Here is a 21,236-nt window from a genome sequence, read left to right as displayed (position 1 = left end):
AGTGCTCCAAAATGCTTTTGAAGTAGCATTTTCAGAGTACTGATTTTGTTTTTGTTTTTGCCACACCGTCTAGAAATGTGATTCCATGGCGAATTTTTGCAAGTACATGAAACTTTTGTCAATGTTTGTCAACAAAAAATTCAGATTTTTTTTTATTTTACTGTTCACCCAAGCTCATTTGAGCTCAGGCTCAAAAACTATGCGTCCTATTTTCGTGAGAGATAAAAGGCATGTCCGTACTCGATTTGTGCTTTGCTTGTACGGGCACCCCTAACAACGGGCCCTTTTTGCATCAAGCCTGAACCTGGGACAGATTGTTGTTTCGAAAAAGAGATCACAACAACCCAACATGTATTACATATGTGCTCCTCGCTGGTACAGCTATAATACACCACCTCTCACAAGAATATGTAAACCTATTAACCTATAATACAAACTCAAGGTCACTGTTTCTACAGAGTGCCAGGGTAGAGGTTGGTGGCATCTACACACACTCAAGGCCATGCATGCTGGGGGCAATGTACCAAGCCTCGTCAGAGGGTTATTTGCTTATCTTATCCGGACATGTAACTGCAAGTGTAACCTCGCCTTCGGGCTCTTCATTTGTACAGGTAACTGATAAGATCATGGTACTGTCAACGGATGCCGTTGTAGTTGTTATACTAGCTCCCTGGCAGTGGGAGGGAATTGTCGACGATGAGAAGCTTCTGAGGATCTGGGCCCTCATCCTCCGTGTCGACAACCCGGCTGCGCCATTGCAGCCGATCAGCAGCCTCCTTCACTTTCAGAACAACATCAGCTGCATCTCGGATTATTGCCGCTCCCCCTGGCCGGAGAATTCGGTCCATCTCAACCAGTATGTCAAGGATACCACACCTGAAGACAAATTAGTGTCAAAATAGTGCGGTGAACCGCAAGGCCTTCCTGAGTTGCATGGTGACCATGTGCTTTTTGAAGGCATCATGTTTGTCAGGCCATGCGTTGAAAAAGGAGAAACATAACTTTAGGCCCCTTTTGCGGAACAGAAATTGACAAATTGTACATATACTGATGGTATTCAGCAATTAAGGGATTCAAGCAATTGCTGTAATTAAGCCGGGCGGATTTCATGTTAGCTACTTTTTTTCAGATAAGAAAATTCAGTAAGCAGATATCCATGGTCCAAGGGTAATGATGGGTGCCTCTTGAAGTCTTTATGTTCAGGGAGAGTATGCCCCTGGCAAAACTACGTGAAGCATAGGGTGTGTAGTGGCACAGTGGGTACTCTATATTTTAGTAGAGTTTGGTACCCTCAAGCTAAGTAAATTAGAAATAGCATTTATGTCTCTTTCTGAGTCTGTTCTGCCTCAAAACAGAACAAGTATACTTGAACAAAGAGAATTATGAGGAGTCACTTACTTGTCGATATACAAGCTGAATACTCCATTAGCATGTATCAGATCATATGTACGTGGATAAGTAGAGAAAGCTTCACACCTAACAATAAAAAATTGACTCGAGATAGTGAGTTCTTGTCTATATCTTAATGGAAAAATAGGAATAGTACTCCATTACAAGATAACAGTCGCTCTGTAACATTACCAGTCCATGTATGTTCCAATCAAGCCACGCTCATAGATGATACCGAGGGTGTTGTCTGTTATATTTGCAGGAACCACGTTCATGACCCAAACAGGGTATTTCAACATGGCTGCAGCAAAGCTACCAAAACCAGCATTCATATCCATGACATTTCTGTAACTCCTGTGAGATAAATCTTTCAAATATGTTCCATAGAGTTCAACTCTTCTCTTCCAAATTGAAAAGTCATGTTTGTATGCTTGGATGGACATCCCCTTGATTTCCCTATTGGCTATTCTTGGTGGCACTGCAGCAAGTCTTTGAGGCCATTTCTCCACTGGGCCACCAGCAATATCACCAACAAGTTCAACTCTTGGAAGACGAGTTCTACACATCGAAATATTTACATACCTGCAAGATAGAAGTACAATAATCCTTTTATGAGTTCGTCGATAAAATAATCATTCAGTGCAAGCGAGAGATGGCTAATATGTTAGGTTATCCAATGATTCAGCAACTGCCTTCTTTTTGTCCTGTTCGGCGGTGAGCTCTTTGGATTCACTGGTGCTGTACTCATATTCTTAGTAACTCACTTCGATGCACCTTTTTGTACATGCTTTAAGTATTGGGTAGAGTTCTTTTTAGTTATTGAGTTGTCTCCTGAAAATTTCCAGGCACGCTTATGTACAGATGGCCAATATTTTAGATTATCCAATGACTCAGCAACTGCCTTCTTTCTGTCCTGCTCGGCTGTAAGCTCCTATTCACTGGTGCTGTACTCGTACTCTTACACTTACTAACTCACTTAGATGCACCTTTTTGTACATGCTTCAAGTATTGGGTAAAGTTCTTTTTAGTTATTGAGTTGTCTCCTGAAAATTTCTAGGCACACTTATGTTCAACTAACCCGGAGAATTAACATTCATGGCCATACAAGCCCCCGCATGTCATGTACAGAGTGACAAACTTCAGATAAGAACAGCTATAATTTGTATGTTTCTTCTTAGCTTCACAATAACACGCGTGGAGTATATAAACATTAACCCTGGCCAAACTATTCTGTGCAGTGTCAACTTCTTGGGTGGTATTGAGAGGACTATGGAAAATGAAACAGTTAACTATCATGCTTCAAGCACACAAAAATGACTAGAAAGCAAAGTTCAAGCTGCCAAGGAGAACCTTACCAAGCACTATCTGGGTCATCTTCTGTACAGAGTGGTGGTGATCTCAGGAACTCTGCTTCTTGGGCACAATGGAGATGATTAATAGGCTTTCTCCAAACAGAAACTGTGCCCTTATCTGACACCTTTTCCCAACAAAGCTTATTTGCAGTATCTTCCATAGCTAACTGTTGACCATCAAGGTTCTCGATTGTTTTGTTGGGGCCCTTGTAGGGTGATTTCCAGCTTATGGGTGGTCTGGACATAACCCAATACCCACTAGGTCTGAGAAGACGATCAATTTCCAGCATATACAGCCCATCTGGAATCAGCTATAGGTGAATGAGAACATCAGAAAATATGTGCAATCATAAGTTGGATACAAAGAAGAAAATATGTATGTGATTTTTCGCAGTTAGCATCGATTTAGTTCATGTCCTACCATGAGCAGTCCATGAAACATGGCAGTCGGCGCAGTGCACCATGTCGAAGGACCTCGAAGGATACGGCAGCCTGCGAGCGCCGAGGACTCCAATCATCGCGGGCAGTCCACGCTCCAAGGCGAACTGGACATGCGCACCGTGTCTCTCCCTCGGAGCAATGGACATGGTCAGGACGCCATAGCTCAACAGGTAGTCCCCAAAGCTCGCAACCTGCAACGAGCCACAGCATCAGCGATGAGAACGTATGGTAATTACTGGAAGCACGAAGTGATTTAGTCTAGTTACTCACTCCGCAACCGATGTCGAGCGCCGTTCGCACCGCACCGCCGCGGAGCGGCACCACGCGCTCAAGCTGCTCGACGTAATTCCCCGCCCCCTTGGGGAACACCAGCCACTCCCCGCGCGCGTGCACGGGGTCCTGAGAGGCGGCCAGCTTCGCCGCAGTAAGTGGTGGCAGATCCGCGTTGGCGAACCGCGCGCGTTCCCGCCGCGCGGGCCACGGTGGGGGCGGGTGGTACCCGGGGGGCGGGGGGACGCGGCAGTGCGGAGGCGGGGGCGGAGGGTGAGGCGGCGGGTCCTCGGGCGGGTGCGGAGGATGAGGCGGCGGAGGGTGCGGGGGGCAGTGGCGCTCGCCGGAGGGAGGCTCGTGGCAGGGGGTGTGATGGGAGGCGTTGGGCGGGCAGGGCGGGACGGGCGGCGGCGGGGGATGGGGGTGCTCATGGTGCTGCGGCGAGGGTTCGGGCGCCGGGGGGAGCGCGGCGGTAGTGGAGGCGCTGGTGGACGGGGGAGGCGAAGCGTAGTCGTCCCGGGCGCGGGAGACGACGGCGGAAATGAGCAGGAGGGACGTCGCGGCCGCAGCGGCCGCCGCCCCCGCGAGGGAGAGCGCCCGCGGCAGCGGCTTGATGACGGCGTCCACCGCCGGCGCCGGCAGCGGCATGGCGTCGCGTGACGGATACACTGGGCTGGACACTTGGACAGCAGTATCGGATGCTCCGAGCTAGTGCTCGAGGCGTAGTGGAGTGGTTCCGGTGCGGCCGTCGTGTTCGTATTTGAGGCGGGCGGCGGTTACCTCGCAGGCCCGGACGTTGTCGTTGGATGGGGCCCGCAGAAAGTCCAGTCCATCCATTTGCGTCCAAGGCAGAGCGGGTAGGCTCGATTAAAATATGGCCACCCCTTAAAAAAACGGCTTATCTTTTTTTTTTAAAATATGGCTTGAGTTTGAGTAGTACAATACTCAAACTAAGTATTTTTTGAACATTAGTACAGACGCAAATAAAGTTTAGTGTATAAACCAGTTCGTTTTGTTGTTTGCTTAGTTTGCATTTGTCTTTTAACCTGATGGTGTTTGTTGGGGTTTGGGAAATAAATCCAAATAGATCACTAAATCCATGTATAAAAAATTGGAAAACTCCTTGTCTGGTTGTAGGCACAAATGGATTAAGCTGGTAAAATTCCTCTCAAAATTCAAATCTTCTTGTGGCAACTATTTTAAGAGGTTGTGATAACTAGACAAGTTACGTCATTCGCCAAACAATAAAACTAGACAAGTTACGTAAAGTAAAATTTATCACGGTAATCCCATGTGTTTCTTTTGCAATCAAGTAGAACCATCCCAAACACTTGCTCTTTTTCTACACTGTTGCCAGAGCGGTTTGGAGAACCATGGGCACTATATTGGGCACTTACCTATGCCCTAATAATTCTTGGCAATTTTTTGGTGTTACGTATTTTGGCGTGATTACGAGCAACAATTTACTGTTGGGCTTGCTACTATGGTAGTATGGTCTAGTCCACTTGAAATGCTCCAAACAAAATGACCTTTGAGAGCAAGATGATAAAAACAAACTTTTTAGATTTTTTTGCCATGACGGCGATGCGGCAGTGACAGGCGGTATTCTCCTGCATCGCTTCCTCGCATTGCTCAAAGAGCATCTATCTCCGGACGAAATCGAGCTATCAAGGCCTTATTCAAAGCCTTCCAGCCCTCCAAGGCCACCAGCAAGACCCCCAGATGCCCCGCTGCATCTCAGAGGGGTAAGGGTCGAGACCGACGGGCAGCGGCTGACTGGCCATTTGTGCGTGCCACCTTCATCGAGTGCCCCCGTATTCATGTACATACTCTTCGTGATTAGGGACGGCATCTGGAGCTGCATCCCCTTCCCAATGTATCCATCATGCGAGGTAGTTCCTGCTATCCGGGCATCTTACCCCGGGCCCTTTGTATCTTGCATCATGCTAGTGTATTGTTAATTATCTATGACTGACATCAACAATTGTATGGTACTCAATTAAAACGTGTGCGGCCTTAATAATCATGTGCGTCGCCAAATTGTGTGTAGTCTTGTTCATCTTCATCACACCTGTCAATTTTCTCTTTGATGCAAACATCGAACTCATTGAATGGGTCCTTGTACTAGAAATCCTCAGCCTGGCCTTTGCTGATTCCTTGTGCTTCCTTCTTGCCATCGGTACACGAGGGGGAATCCTCCTTGCCTTCTTGTCGAACCAGTTTGACATCACTAGCGTCACTAACTCCACCAACTCGATGCCTACCATGGTGGTAATGCGTGCTTCACGCGCTTCTTGTAGTATTTCAGTTGTTTACGGCGCTCGGTCGCATAGTGACAAAGTTGTGTTCATGTAGAGGAGACGATGAACCTCAAGGCTTCCATGCTTCTTGTATGGATTATATCAGGAGACTTCAACTTGGTATGCAAAGTAGAGGATAATAGTAACTAATCTATAAACAGAAGGTTAACGAATGCTTTTAGGTCGGGTCTCTGAGCTGCCGTTTCACGATCTAAAACTCACTCGGGGCAGTAGTTGTTGTCGGTGTCAAAACCGGCGGATCTCGGGTAGGGGGTCTCAAACTGTGCGTCTAAGGCGGATGGTAACAGGAGGCAGGGGACACGATGTTTACCCAGGTTCGGGCCCTCTTGATGGAGGTAAAACCCTACGTCCTGCTTGATTGATATTGATGATATGGGTATTACAAGAGTTGATCTACCACGAGATCGTAGAGGCTAAAACCCAAGAAGCTAGCCTATGGTATGATTGTTGTATATGATCTATCGACTAGCCTGGCCTCGGTTTATATAATGCACCAGAGGCCTAGAATAACAAGAGTCCTAGCCGAATACGCCGGTGGGGAGGAGTCCTTGTCTTGTTCACCAAGTCTTGTGGAATCTTCCATGTATGCGGCAGCTGTCCGAACTGGCCCATGAGTATACGGCCATGGGGGTCCTTGGCCCAATCTAACAGATCGGGAGACGATGTGGTGAGTACCCCCTAGTCCAGGACACCGTCAGTAGCCCCCTGAACCGGTCTTCAAGTTAGGGACGCTCCTCGATTCTTCCGAACTGTTCTTCATCTTCGGTTGACGGTCTTGAAAACTGGTTCAACAAATCTTCTCATCTTCGATCTTGAGGATCGCCGAAATGCATTCAACGAGTTTACACGTCGGGTATCCGAGGAGCCCCTTTAAGTTTCTGACCTTTATCAATGCCTTGTTATTTTATGCCACACCTCGGGTTTGAAGTTGTTTCCGGGAGGCAGTGTCCTCTTGCGTCCGAGCTCTAATGCTAGACTGCATTCGAGGTATCTTTTGCAGCCGGGCACCAATGCCGGACTGCTTCCGAGCTCTAACGCCGAAATGTATCCAAGCTCCAACGCCGGACTGTGTCCAAGCTCCAACACCGGACTATACCCAAGATGTCATAGATCATCTTGGTCCAAAAAAGTTGAAGGAGTTTAGCCGAGCTTAATGCTAGAAATGCCCTCTATGGAGCCAGCCACTAGAGCCCGAGCTTTATGCCGGACTGCTTCCGAGGTGGTGCACCACCCCGACTGTGGGCCGATGTTTTGTCAATATTTTTTATTGGTGCAATTTATTCTCTACCGAGATATATAGCCAGTAGCCCTCAAGGTGTGTATCGGTCTAAAACCCGAGATGCACCTGAAGGATGACGTAAGACCGCTGATCCCAGTAGCCGCTGAGACTCAGGTTGATTTACAAAATCGGCCTGAGGATCAAGTCCTAGCTCGGCACAATACTTCGGGACATAAAAAGCGGCGTGCTCAGTCCTCGAGACTCAGGTTGGGTGAGGCCGACCAACCTGAGGATCAAAATCTCCTCGGCAACTGTATTGCACTTAAAATTTTCTGCATTGAACAGGCAATGCAGTAGCCCCCGAGACACTGGTCGGGTGGCAACACCATATCAGGGGATCGATGTGCCCCTTTAATATTTGTAAATAATAAGCCCGAAGCCCAGTAGCCCCCGAGCCTTAATGCGGGCACGGGTGGCCGAGTTAAGGATCAATATCCGTAGTAAAATCACAAATTATGTGTAATGACTCTATGTATCCAAGTACTTTACATCATTAATGCTCGGATCCGCATTGTACAAAATTTTGTTGACCGACCATCGGCTTCCACCTCCCCGGCTAGTAGCCGAGGAGTGTTTGTCCTACTTTATAAAGCCTTTATGAGGGCAAAGATTTACGACAAATAAGGCAATCTGGCCATACGATTTTATAAACAAATGTACGCAGAGAGATATATTATATTACTGTTGAACATAATAAATGTCTTCAAAGAAAATAGTCCCGCTATTGGTTCCTTTCTTTGGGTTGTCATGCTAAGCATGATCATGAAACCTCGGCTCTAATGTAAGAGCAAAATATTAAGGATTTAGTTTGGGCGGCCAGTTACTAGCCCCCAGTAGTGTTCGGCGACAGTCGAGGTCAAGCCGTAAACACTTCGGCCAATGTCATGAATGGCCCGTCATTTAACACAGTCATCGGATTGCTGACCAATTTACGCTTATTGTGACAGTCAGTTTTTGGCTTTCTCCACTGAGGTGCTTAACCATGTGAGATGGAAGCACAATCGCAGTGGTTCTCCCTTTGCACACCTAGCCGAACGAAGCGGAACGTAGGAGGCAAGCGCAGGAGCCGGGCAACCCAACTATTGACCGAAGACACAATTCGAAACCGATGCATATATAGCAATATCCGGGAATATTTTTGCCGAATCTCTAAAGGTGTCCGGCGTTGCACTGCGAGACTTGTGCTGAAAACACACAAATAGTTTAAAAGTGCCCTAAGCTTGGAAAACCAAAAAATGTCAGTAAAAACTTGACGTCCGAACAAGATCAAGTGTTCGGTGCCAATCCAAAAATTGGGGAAAAAATATTGTGCTTCTGTCGTGCATTAATATGACACATCCGATCTCAAGACTTCAAGCGGGTCAGCCTACGGCTGCAGCCTCCTATCCTGAAGGTGGAGTGTTTCTCGTTAGACCAGTTTAGCGAACTAAACTCGAGCGATCACTAGAGAGAAAATGGGTTATCTGGATATTGACCACACACTCACATCGAAAAAGAAGCGATAGAAAAAGACTTTGCAACGACCAAGAAGAAAACACATTTACTATAAAATAGCTCATATAAATTTTAAGAGCCCCCAAGTGACTTGGGTAAAAGAATTTTATGTATAATGATTGTATGTACCGAAGTACTAATATCATATATTTGTTCACCCGGACTTTAAACGTGTCTTAACCGAACGTCGGCTTCTCCCTCTTCAGTCAAGGACCGAAAAGTGTTATGTACTCCACCTGTCGAGAATATCGACAGTGTTTCCGATAACCAGGCAACCGGGCCATAAGGTTGTAACAGACAAAGCGCGCTCAGTGAACTTATGCTATATTATAGACGAAGTGCAAGAAGCATCTTCGAAGAAAATAGTATCCCCACCGATACCTTTCTTCGGTGCTCATTATTACTATGAGACTTGTGCAATAGATTTTTTGTACTCATGAGTTCCGTTGTGTGCCGACCATGATTAAAAACAATAAGAGCGCTAGCTTTCGGCTTCACCCAGTCTGAGGTCAAAGCTCGGAGGATCCGGTCGTGACAATCGCAGAGGTGCTCCCTTTACTCCCTAGCCGAACAATCGGGGACGTAGGGGTAAGCACAGGAGCCAGGCAACCCAGCTTGCAAATCGCTTAAGTCAATATGGTGCATATTGTGGCATAATACACGAACAAGGAACGAAGCCGTACAAGTATAATCATATGCAAGAGGAAAAAGTTTCATGAAGAAAGCCCCCAAGTAAACGGGGTATTTGAATTTGCTTGCAACAAACAAGGCTTTGACAAAGAACTTTGTCACAAACAACTTTTTGCCAAAAAGCATAATGCTTGGTCGAACCAAACAAAAGTTAAAAATTTAAAACTTCGAGCATGAAGGCAACTTAGCTGGGTAATGTGTTCGTTATTGATGATGCGGTCCGAGCTTGATGCGGGACAAGGCTCCATCCCCCAAGCCGGTCCCGAGATGGCGGAGCAAAGAGCTCGGCACTCCGAAGTGGTGACATAGCACGGTCAATGCAGGCCGGCAGAGTGATGCCGAAGTCCTCGGCATGGGGTAATGAAGCGCTGACGAAGCCCCCCGTCCAGCCGAGGTGACGTGGTATGTCAGTACGCCCAGTTGACGATATGCCCAACCCGGATCATTTCCTGTGCACAAAAAATAGTGCAAACCGGAGATAATAATAATAATGAAAAAAAATGTTGCATAATAAATAATTCATGCAAAGTGAGTAATAAAAGAAATATGGCCTGGCGTCGAAGTCAATGTCGATGCAGGGCGTTGGCGTGATGCGGTAAAGGTGTGGCAAAGCATGAATTCACAGGTCGGTCCGAGTTCCGGATGCGGCGTTCACCGAACTATGTACGGAAACTGACCGAACCACCACGCGACCGTCGTTAGTGCGGCCATCATTCGATAGACCTGTGTACAGATGATGGAACAAACCAGAATAATATTTTCTTGGGAAAAATAAACCCCAACGAGCAAAAATTACTAGGATTAATAGCACCTGGTTTTATTTGTTGTAGCAATCCGAAGAAAGGTGACTCCCAAAATTGGGACTCGATCCGCACACCCATTGCCTGATGGGCGATAAAGCGACGGCATGGCAATACTGGCGAAGGTTGGCTTGCGGAGGCAAAGCCCTCGGTCCAGCTAACGTGACGAAGCTGGTCGGCTAGTGACGCTGAAGTCTCCGGAGTAGGTTGATGAAGAGATGGCGAAGCCCCCGGTCCAGACAAGATGTCGAAGCCTCGATGTCAGCCGATGAGTCAAAGTAGGTCGGCGTGATGGACATCGGCTTGAAGAAGCAACAGTGCGGCCCTGCCGATGCCGGTCGTGACGTGGTCGATGCCGGCCTGATGAAGTGACCGTGCGGCGATGCCGGTGTGACCGCTCTGTGTAATCCGTGGGGCGGCGATGTTGGTGATGATTTATCCTTCGCGATGCTGAACTATTGTTCGGCTTGCCGAGATGATGATCCGAAGAAGTTGAGCTCGGCTCAACAAAGCGATGACGTGCCTAGCGCAGGTCGGTAGCCTTGGAGCAATATTGCCGGACTGGTTTGACACCAGCATGATGATGAAGATGGCCTCAGGGGGGGCTTAAAAATTTGCGGGCACGTGTTTAAAAACAACGCACAATACCCTAGAAGAGAATTCCTCTAAAAAGGTTGTCCAATATCACGTTCATAAAGAAGCATGAATTCGGGTCGGATCCGTATTCGCGCAGAAAACAGATCCGAAAATTGGTCCACTCATCGGAAGGTTCCCGGAGTTTGAACCATCGGATCGAGCTGAAATTTGGAGGGGTGGTAGATATGGGAATTCCGCAGTAGATGAACGGTTGGATCTTCCAAAGGACCTCAGAGATGGGCTCTGGAGACCATGCCCTGAACTCGTCCAGATTCCCGTCCAGATTTGACAGGGCTCCGGTATATCGTAGATTGTCGGAGATTCCTCCATCGGAACTCGACGAAATTTCGCATGGCTGTTGTAGACGTAATTCCGCACTATTCCACTGAAGCGATCGTCAAACCGATGCTTGAGGAGGTGGTGACGGCGAATACAAGTTCGCTGTCTAGAAAAACAGCACGGTCGCTTGAGGGCAATGTTGACGTTTGAGCCCCCGAGCTCCATGAATGGTTCCTTCATGATTTTGATAGAGATCGGAGTTGATGTTTGATGAAGGCCCTCGTCCGAACATGGTGATCCGAACACGGGGCGCAGTTCTTGGTTGAACCAAGGTGACCAGTCGAGCTGGTGACGAAGATGCCGAAGTCGCAGTTGATCTGTAGGCGAGTCATCGATCCTTTTGCCGATCACACCCCGGAACTCTCAATGAAAGCACCAATGTCGGTGTCAAAACCGGCGGATCTTGGGTAGGGGGTCTCGAACTGTGCGTTTAAGACGGATGGTAATAGGAGGCAGGGGACACGATGTTTACCCAGGTTCGGGCCCTCTTAATGGAGGTAAAACCCTACGTCCTGCTTGATTGATATTGATGATATGGGTATTACAAGAGTTGATCTACCACGAGATCGTAGAGGCTAAAACCCAAGAAGTTGGTCTATGGTATGATTATTGTATATGATCTATCGACTAGCCTGGCCTCGGTTTATATAATGCACCAGAGGCCTAGGATAACAAGAGTCCTAGCCGAATACGCCGGTGGGGAGGAGTCCTTGTCTTGATCACCAAGTCTTGTGGATTCTTCCATGTATGCGGCAGCTGTGCGAACTGGCCCATGATTCACTAGTAGAAAAAGGGTCAAATGTGAAGCACATTAGTGCCGGTTTGAATTTGAGCCAGCACTAATGTGACCATTAGTGCCGGTTCCAACGGCTAGGCGGGCGGGCATCATTAGTACCAGTTCGTGGGCAACCTTTAGTACCGGTTCATGCCACGAACCGGTACTAATGAGGCTGTGTCAGGCTATGGTCAGGCTGGGGCCCCCACGAAGACCTTCAGTACCGGTTCATGCCATGAACCGGTACTAGAGTTTCTTTGTAAGCTGATTTTTAGTCCCACCTCGCCAAGAGAGAGGCAGTATGAGCGGTTTATAAGCCGTGAGTGCACAGACAATGACGAAGAGTTGCAATGCTCACCTGCATGTTGATTAGCTTCAAGCCTGGCGGAATAGCATAGATTGCACTGAGCTATGTGCAGTGCAGTCTACACTATTCCGAATGGCTTGAAGCAAATTAACCAGCATTGCACCTCTTTTTTATTTTTAATAACTTATTTGAACTTCGGACTTCTTTTGTGTTCAGTATGCAGCATTCAAAGCGACGTCATCAATTTCCAACATGTTCTGACATTATTTATTGTTTTTCGGTCATTTACCTAATTGATTAGAGAGCTAAATGACTGTGAAATTGAAAATCACTACAAAATGAATCCTGAAAATGTTGAAACTTGGCATGGTATCATCATATCACCCGCATAGCATGCGCGAAAGAGTAGAGAGGGTCACGGCAAAAATTGGACGCACTTCGTGTACAAACTGGACAAACTCTTTCGGAGTATCAGGGTTTCGGACGAGAACTCATCTGTTACACGGCCACTTCAATGTTTTTTAAACTTATTTGAACTCCGGACTTCTTTTGTGTTCAGTATGCAGCATTCAAAGCGACGCCATCAATTTCCAACATGTTCTGACATCATTTATTATTTTTCGGTCATTGTTTAGAGAGCTAAATGACCGTGAAATTGAAAATCACTACAAAATGAATCCTGAAAATGTTGAAACTTGGCATGGTATCATCATATCACCCGCATAGCATGCGCGAAAGAGTAGAGAGGGTCATGGCAAAAACTGGACGCACTTCGTGTACAAACTGGAAATAGAAGAAAATAAATAGAAGAAAAGAAATAATGCAGAAAAGAAAAAAACTATACAAAAAAATTACTCAAAAATAAATAGAAGAAAATAAATAATGCAGAAAAAAAAATATAAAAAAAATTACTCAAAAATAAATAGAAGAAAATAAATAATGCAGAAAAGAAAAACTATATAAAAAATTTGTTGGCGCGCTGCCCAGTGGGCCTGCCAGACCTAGGGTGTGCAAATGCAGGCCCAGAAGGGCCAGCAGGCTCACAGGGCAGCGCACCCTAGTTAATTAGGCCCAGAAGCCTGCTATATAGAGAAGCTTGAAGGAGCAGCCGCGGCTGGGTTTATAAACCAGTGCGGCTGCCCTTCGCTCGGCGAGGTGGGACTAAACATTGTGCACTGCGGGTGGCAGCGCACCACCTTTAGTACCGGTTGGTGGCTCCAACCGGTACTAAAGGGGGGGTCTTTAGTACCGGTTCGTGGCACGAAGCGGTACTAAAGGGGCCGTTTCCCGCCCCTTGGCCTGACGAAAATTAGCCTTTAGTACCGGTTGGTGGCTCCAACCGGCACTAAAGACCCCTCCTATATATATGGACCTACGAAAAAAAATCAGTTCATCGACCACCAGTAGTTCTTCTCGATCCAAACTTATTCGTCGCGCCCGTCGCCCCATCGCGCGCCGCCCTCGCCGCCCCCGCCGCCCGTCGCCGTCACCGCCCGGCCCGTCGCCCCCGCCGCGCCCGTACGTCGCCGCCGCCTCTCGCCCGCCGTGCCCGTCCCCCCGTCGTCGCCCGCCGCCGCCCGTACGCCGCCGCCCCCCGGTCGTACGTACACACACACACACAGAGACACACACACACACCACACACACATACACACACAGACACACACACACACCACACACACACACATACACACACATACACACACACACATTGTTTTTACTTATTTTCTATTTTCTGTTGTTTAGATTAATGTTAGATAAATTACGTAGATAATAATGTTAGAATGTTAATGGTTAGATGAATTATATGGAAAAGATGTTAAATATTAAGGTCAAATATATTTTACATGAATTAGAACAAGTTGAACTAGTTGAATTAGTATAGCTAGATATTAATTAGGTATATATATGAGATTATTTGAACTAGTTGAATTAATATAACTAGTTTATTTTTAGTATGAAAATTAATAGAACAAGTTTATTTTTAGTAAGAAAATTTAGGTATATGAGATTTGATGATCTAATCAAAATATTACTATATAGAACTACCTACTTTATTTTAGTAAGAAATTAATAGAACTAGTTTATTTTTAGTAAATGCTTAGTTGAATTAATAGAACTAGTTTATTTAGTTGAATTAATAAAACTAGTAAGTGTTTAATGTTTCACCTATATATGAACATATATGTTAGATATTAGATATAAATTATATGTTATATATATATTTAATTTAGTTATATGAGATTTCATTATCTAATTAATTAGTTGAACTAGTTAGTTGAATTAGTTCAATTAATTAGGTATATTCTTCGTAAGTGCTTAGTTGAACTAGTTGAATTAACAGAATTAGTTGAATTAATAGAACTAATAAGTATTTATTGTTTCACCTATGAACATAGGAATGTCGTCTGACGACGAACACGATTTTATTATGTGCGAATACTGCGAATACCAGCGCGGCCTGTGCGGCCAAAATTTTCTAGTTGATGATAGACGCTTCAGCATCAAGCTGGATGAGAACTTCAAAGTGGGTACAGTAAGTCACAATGACAAGTCTTTTTTCGTAATTAAGCATGACTTATGCTTCATTTTGCTTCACCTTTTAATTTTAATTTTTCACTATTCTACTAGCGTATCCCTTGCCATGCAAGAATTTTTGTCTTGGATAAGATATGTTTCAGTCCTAACGAAACTATGGAGGTAAAAAGAATTTACTTGAAGACCGAGCATGGTTATACCTTCAACGTCAAATTATACAATGCAGACACATACACCTATTTTGAATGCAAAACTTGACAAGCACTATGCAAGGCTTATGCATTTGAGCCTGATATGGTTATCACCTTTGATATTCATCCGGAAGATGATATTGAAGGTAATAGAGACATCTGGGTCGATGTGCAGACGCCTCCAGTTCTATCATTATGTGAGTTTCTCAACCATATTTATGTCTTCGATATGAGATTATTTGAACCAGTTGAATAATTAATAGATCTCATGACAGCTTACTTCCAATCAAGCAAACATGTCCGGCGCTTGGTAGACAGGACCATCCACTGTCTCGGGGCTGAACTAAACTGCGAGGAGACAAGTCATTATGTTTCATGGCTTGAGGATCTTGATGCTGTCAAGACAAATTTCTTTCCTGCACTTAGAAATGTTAGTACTCAAAACGTGCGACCAATAGTGTTCGTACTGAATTACGGTCACATATATTTAGGAAAGATGGTAAGATTTCTACTATTTCTCCTTAGTGCATCTTTTGCATACATTATTTTTTAAGCTAAACTTTATTGCTAAGTATGTTACTATACGATGTTCTTCAACAGGGACTCCCGATGAATGTTGTGCCTGATTGGATCGAGACTAAAGGTACCATGAATATTGTTAGCTTACGGCCAAGATATCCTATAATGCACTTTAGTGCATTCAGGATTTCTAATAGCGAGGAATGCTTAATAGTAAAAGACTGGAGCAAAATTATGAACGATCACAGAGAAGTACTAGGGGGCAGCAATCAGAAGCGCAACCCACGATTAGGAGACAGGTTCATCTGCATGCTCCAATATGATGAATCAGCAAAGCTATACATGTTCTATGCTATTTTACCTGAGAGAGAGCAGCAGGAGTGATTAATTAGCTAGTTCATACTCTTAGTACTTGTCCTCCCATGTCCGTGTTCTTCGTCCTGAACTTAATCTCAAAGAGTGATTTGCTTTTGTGGTGTTATGAACGCTTATAATATCATTACCATGTTGAACTCGATGATATCTTTGCTATGAAAACCGTTGGTGATGATATATATGATGCAAGAGTTTTTATATTAATTACTATGATGATGATGATGAGTTATTATATCGTTTATGAAAGAAATTGCATATTAGTTTCAACTGGATGGATTCTAGCTAAGTGATCAAGTATATATATGCCATATCCATATTACCTCGATCACTTAAGTAGGTGATCAAGTATATATAATATGGATATGACATATACTTGATGACTTAGCTAGGATCCACATGCATCCAGTCAAACTAATCACCTAATGATTTAACAACTCATTATAATGTAAAACAATCACTAAATTAAATTGAAAACACAAAATTAAAGTAAAAATAAAAAATAAAACCAAAACACACCAAAACATTTAGTACCGGTTGGTGTTACCAACCGGTACTAATGTCCTACGCGCCCACGGAGCTGGCTCGTGCCACGTGTTTGCCCTTTAGCACCGGTTTGCGCTGAACCGGTACTAAAGGGGGGGGCCTTTAGTGCCTACAATTTAGTGCCGGTTACTGAACCGGCACTAAAGCCCCTTACGAACCGGTGCTATTGCCCGGTTCTGCACTAGTGAGTATACGGCCATGGGGGTCCTCGGCCCAATCTAACAGATCGGGAGACGACGAGGTGAGTACCCCCTAGTCCAGGACACCGTCAGTTGTCAAGTACAAACTAGAACTAAGACTGATCATGTCGTTTGCACTGACGAATGGGGTTTGTTGTTTCCCCAATGCCACATGCTTTCAATTTCTTCATCTATCTCTGATCATTGTGCAATGGTGTTGACTGGGCAGGTTTTCCAACACCAATATAGTGGCAGGCAGCTAGGCGGGATCGATCTGCACAAGCGGGAGGTGGAGGATGAAGACGCCAGGGACCTCATTTTGATTTCCTTTCTCTATGAGGTTCTTACTGTAAGTTGCTCCACTTAGTATTGGGTTTTCACCAAGTTTTAATGAAGACGTTTCATTACAGAAAAACTTACATTTTGGCAGTGCCCGCGTAGACCAAAATGATCTGAATTGCATAAAAGCAGCGCCTAAGAGTTGGAATGCGCAGGATGAGGAGCAAAGAAATTTCTGGAATTGGTGTGCTTCCAATTAATCATACCATCCTTACCATCTGTGAATCGCACCTCTGCCCCCTAATTCGGTGCCATACAAGGAGGAAATAATTGATCAGACCGTTGTTGAGCCCGTTTCTCATACCCTTGATCCATTTGTTCGCTGCAGGCGCATTTGGCACAATTGTTTTCCCTTATTGAGTGTTTGAATAGAGCTGACACCAACGTGTGCAGCGGCATGTTCAGCAGCCATGCATACCGAGGCCCAGAAGGGGGCGCGGTTATAGTTGCCGGTCTCAGAGCATCTCTACCCAACTCCTTATAATTTAGCCCTTCAAAAAGGTTCGTGTTACCTTACTCCTTACATTTGAGGAGTTAAATGAAAACGGTTTCTAGCCGAACCCCTAAACTTAACTCCCTAAATCACCAATTCTTTAAGTTTTTTAGGTACTACATACTTGCGCACATATTAAATCCAAACTTAGTAATAAAGTTCACACAATTCATGAATATTACAAATTTAAAGTTTACAAATCAAATTATTCGAATTCAAACACATGGAAGAGTCCAAATGAAGTAAAGAACATGATAGAAGCACAACAATCAAGTGATATGGAGTAGCCACTGATGCTCAACAAGAACATATTGGAGCTGGGTACAAACTTCTTGGTTCTCGATGCTTCAATGCGCTGGGAGGAATCATTGTATCCTATTTTCATTGTGTTCCGGCTCAACATGATATCCATTGGAGGTGTACGAAAAGTTCTCGAGCATGCCTCTCTCATTTTCAATGACCATGTTATGCAAGATGATGCAACATGTCATATTTTCCATAGGACATGTGGGTTCCAATACTCACCAAGGCCACGAATAATTGCAAAGTGTTTCTATAGCACATTGAAAACTCTCTCAACATCCTTCCTTACCAACTCTTGACGCATTGCAAAGTGGGTTGTCTTGTTGCCTTGAGGGCGTGAGATTGTCTTCACAAATATGGTCCATGGAGGATAGATGTCATCTTCAAGGTAGTAATCCATCATGTACTAGCGGCCATTTACAACATATAGTTGCAAGTATGAGCATGTCCGGCAACAAGCCTTCTGAACAGTGGTGATCTTGACAACACATTTAGGTCATTATCAGAGCCAGGCAATCCAAATAATGAATATCAAATCTTTCGATGCAGCTGCCTCAAGAGTGATTATTTGATCTCTGGAATGCCCTTTGTACTGAAATTTCCATCTTGTGGAACAATTCTTTCATGTTCAGTGCACACAATTAATTGACCCAAGTATTCTAGGCCATCATCGTTATTCACTCAAACCCAATGGTCCCTTGGTGTCTTCACAACTCGGTGCCCTCAAGTACTCCACCCCATAGATCTTAATCACAGCTTGTGTGTATCTCCAAACGACCTCCAGGATTGGATCTTCCACAATGCGGACATAGTCATCAATGGTGTCGGCCAAACACCCATAGGCAAGCACTCGAGCATGTACGACACACTTCATCAATGTGCTCACACTTATATCCTCTGATGCACCTCGCCTCAGTTTAAACCATGCATCATGCTTCTCTACAACTTTTTCAATGGTGGAGAAGAGACTTCAGTGCATCCGAAAATCGACGAAAAAATACTTCTCCGTATAGGTTGCATTGTGGCTGAAGTAATCCTTCATCAGCTCGACATGACCCTCTTCTCTATCTCGATTGATGTACAAAAGGACGAACTGTGATCCTGGTCTCTTACTTCTCCGGCTAGGTTGCATTGTGGCTAAAGTAACCCTTCATCAGCTTGGCGTGACCCTCTTCTCTATCTCGATTGATGTTAAAAGGCCAAACTATGATCCTAGTCCCAGTCATTGAAAGTCCTCGTTACCGATCATGGTCATGGCCATTTTGAAATCATCATCTTCTTCTTCCTCCTCGTTCGATGAAGAGTTGTCGAAGAACATCTCCCTCAACCTCTTCATCTAGACTATGCAATTTTTTTGTTGAATTTGATTGTAAAAACATCAAAGCGTAATGAAAATAGCTAAAAGAATGCACCTAATCAATTCGTCAAACACTTTGAGGGCAGAGGAGGTGAGAGCCTCGGTGAGTCGATGCTGGAGTTAGGGGTAGACGGCAGGTCTGCGAGACGACCAACAGTAGACGTTGTGGCTTCAAGGAGGAAGATTCCCCTCAAACCGATCCCCGGACGATGACAAAGTTCGCCGGTCTTGCCGTGATAATCGCGCTGCCAAGCTCCTCGACGGGTCCTCTACATCATCTCTATCGTCCGCCAGCTTCGTATTGGAAGAAACGAAGCTCCTCGATTGGGTTTTCTCGTCCACGAGATCGAGGTGACGACGAGTTAGATATCGGTAGATTCCAGCAAAGACGGATGGGAACCAAATCAAAGTGGGGTAGGAGGGGCAGTGGAAGCTACGGGCCGGCGGGGAGCCGGAATTTATCCTGAGAAACAGTGTCAGTCGAGTATATTTGAGGGCCAGCCGAGCCGTTGCTTAATTTTTTTAAGGAGTTAGCTAGATAAAAGTTTGGCTAAATCGGGTTTAACTCTTCAAAACAAAAAATATATAAGAAGTTAAAGCTTTTTAAGGGATCTACTACTAGAGATGCTCTCACAAGGACATGGCGAATTGATCATGCCTATGTTTTAAGAATTTTGTGTGTGTGTGTGTGTGTGTGTGTGTGTGTGTGTGTGTGTGTGTTTGAAAGAAAGAACTTTCCATTAACCAACGGGTGCAGCAAAGTCGCTAGCAACCAAGTCTAAAACAAAACCTGGCATGTGATCCAACCAAACAGTGGATGGCACAGCCGCATGATAACCATACTGCGCTACGGAATTACACACTCTCGGGCAAAAAACAAATTCATAAGAATCAAAGTGAAGAATACAACTACTTCTGGCTTCATGGAACAGGACTCCAAGCTCAGCACTATCGTAGTCACCAGAGTGGAGAGCTTGTACCAAGGACAGAGAATCGGACTCCAGCATGATATGATGAACACCAGCATTGCTCGCCCCCTCGATTGCAGCTAGACACGCCTCTGCTTCAGCCTGTAGAGCATTTTTGACATGCGTAAACTTTCCCGCCCCTGCCGCAATAAGCTCGCCCTCGTCAGATCGCAGAACATATCCGTACGCCCCATCGCGTGCATCCTGCTTAAAAGCCGCATCGAAATTAACTTTGACAAAGTCCCTTCTTGGAGGTTCCCATCTTGTAGCAGGAGTATCAATTCGGATCTGTGGAAGGACAACAGGAGCAAAATCTAGCAGGTGCCTTTGGACCATAGAGGTAACCTCGCTTGCAGACCAAGCTTTCTCACCGGCATAAATTTTATTGCGGGTCGTCCAGCAATCCCACAACAAAACGGCCACCTGACACTGAACTTCAGCTGATAAGGAACAGACTGCCTCAACGACAACTACGGCATTTGGTTTTTCCATGAGCTGCAATCTGATCTCTTCCAAATTCATTTGCCGCCACACCTGTTTGACAAATTTGCACCGAAGAAAAATATGGCCTCCGTCCTCATCCAGCCGCATACACACTGGGCATCGAGTGTCTAGCTCAACATGTTTACGTTTGATGTTCATAAGTGTTGGAAGACTATCATGGGCAAGCCGTCATAAAAAGATCCGCACCTTAGCAGGAAGTTTCAAAGCCCATAACTTATTCCATCTAGAGACCTGCAACCCTGTGTTTCCTGAAGTACTAGCATCCCTGTAATTTTGTGTGTTTTTGTTATACCTATGTTTTAACAATTTTGCGAATGTCGTGAAAAAGAAAAAAGAACTCTGTGAATCAAATCAAAGAGACCTTAAAGTAGACATGGCTAGAAGTAGCTAGTAGCATAGGTCGAACTTTGATAAATTCGACCGGAGCGGTACGTGCACCGACGGAGCAACCACAGTAGGAAACTTGCCGCCCCACGCGCCAAGCAATCTTCAATCTTGCGCTCGAAGCGATCGATCTGCAGCGTCCGCCCTCCACGTACTCCTCGACGGCGACCGGCGGGCGGCGACGCATGCATGTTCCGACCATGGCAGCGACGGCACTCGACCCGACCGGTCTCCTCGCCGTGTCACTGCTTCCCCCCGTCGCGGCGCGCCTGGCCGCCCGCGCGCGCCACCGATCAGTCGGCCTCTCGCGCTCGCGCCCGGAGGCCGACGTGCCGCGAAGGTGACCGGCCGGCGGCCGCTTGGCCAATTTCCACGGATTCTTGGAGGGCTCTCACGATCCGGCCACAGTTTCCGCGTGTGGTTCGGCTGCTGGGTCCTCTTCGTCTTCGA

General features: G+C 45.6%; 1 protein-coding gene across 1 annotated transcript; it reads right to left on the bottom strand.

Moving 5' to 3' along the window:
• Positions 1-294: 294 nt before the first annotated feature.
• LOC125545505 (putative methyltransferase PMT19) lies at positions 295-4,195 on the bottom strand. Its single transcript, XM_048709460.2, has 6 exons — positions 3,453-4,195; positions 3,163-3,373; positions 2,745-3,042; positions 1,582-1,971; positions 1,399-1,476; positions 295-876 (listed from the first exon to the last, which is right to left on the bottom strand). Exons 1-6 carry the CDS (start codon positions 4,098-4,100, stop codon positions 663-665), a joined length of 1,839 nt encoding a protein of 612 aa, XP_048565417.2. The 5' UTR covers positions 4,101-4,195; the 3' UTR covers positions 295-662.
• Positions 4,196-21,236: the final 17,041 nt, after the last annotated feature.

The sequence above is a fragment of the Triticum urartu genome, chromosome 3A, assembly GCF_056163025.1.
Source record: "Triticum urartu cultivar PI428250 chromosome 3A, HENAU_Tu73, whole genome shotgun sequence".
NCBI classification, from domain to species: domain Eukaryota; kingdom Viridiplantae; phylum Streptophyta; class Magnoliopsida; order Poales; family Poaceae; genus Triticum; species Triticum urartu.
The sequence above is the reverse complement of the archived record's forward strand: the minus strand, read 5'-3'. Positions and strand labels throughout refer to the sequence as shown.

Excerpts from the sequence above, each read along its gene's own strand:
- LOC125545505 (XM_048709460.2), bottom strand. The coding sequence starts at position 4,100 with ATGCCGCTGCCGGCGCCGGCGGTGGACGCCGTCATCAAGCCGCTGCCG. Across the intron at positions 3,043-3,162 it reads TGTTTCATGGACTGCTCATG|ATGGGCTGTATATGCTGGAA; the intron begins GTAGGACATGAA and ends AGCTGATTCCAG. Across the intron at positions 877-1,398 it reads TTCAGCTTGTATATCGACAA|GTGTGGTATCCTTGACATAC; the intron begins GTAAGTGACTCC and ends ATTTGTCTTCAG.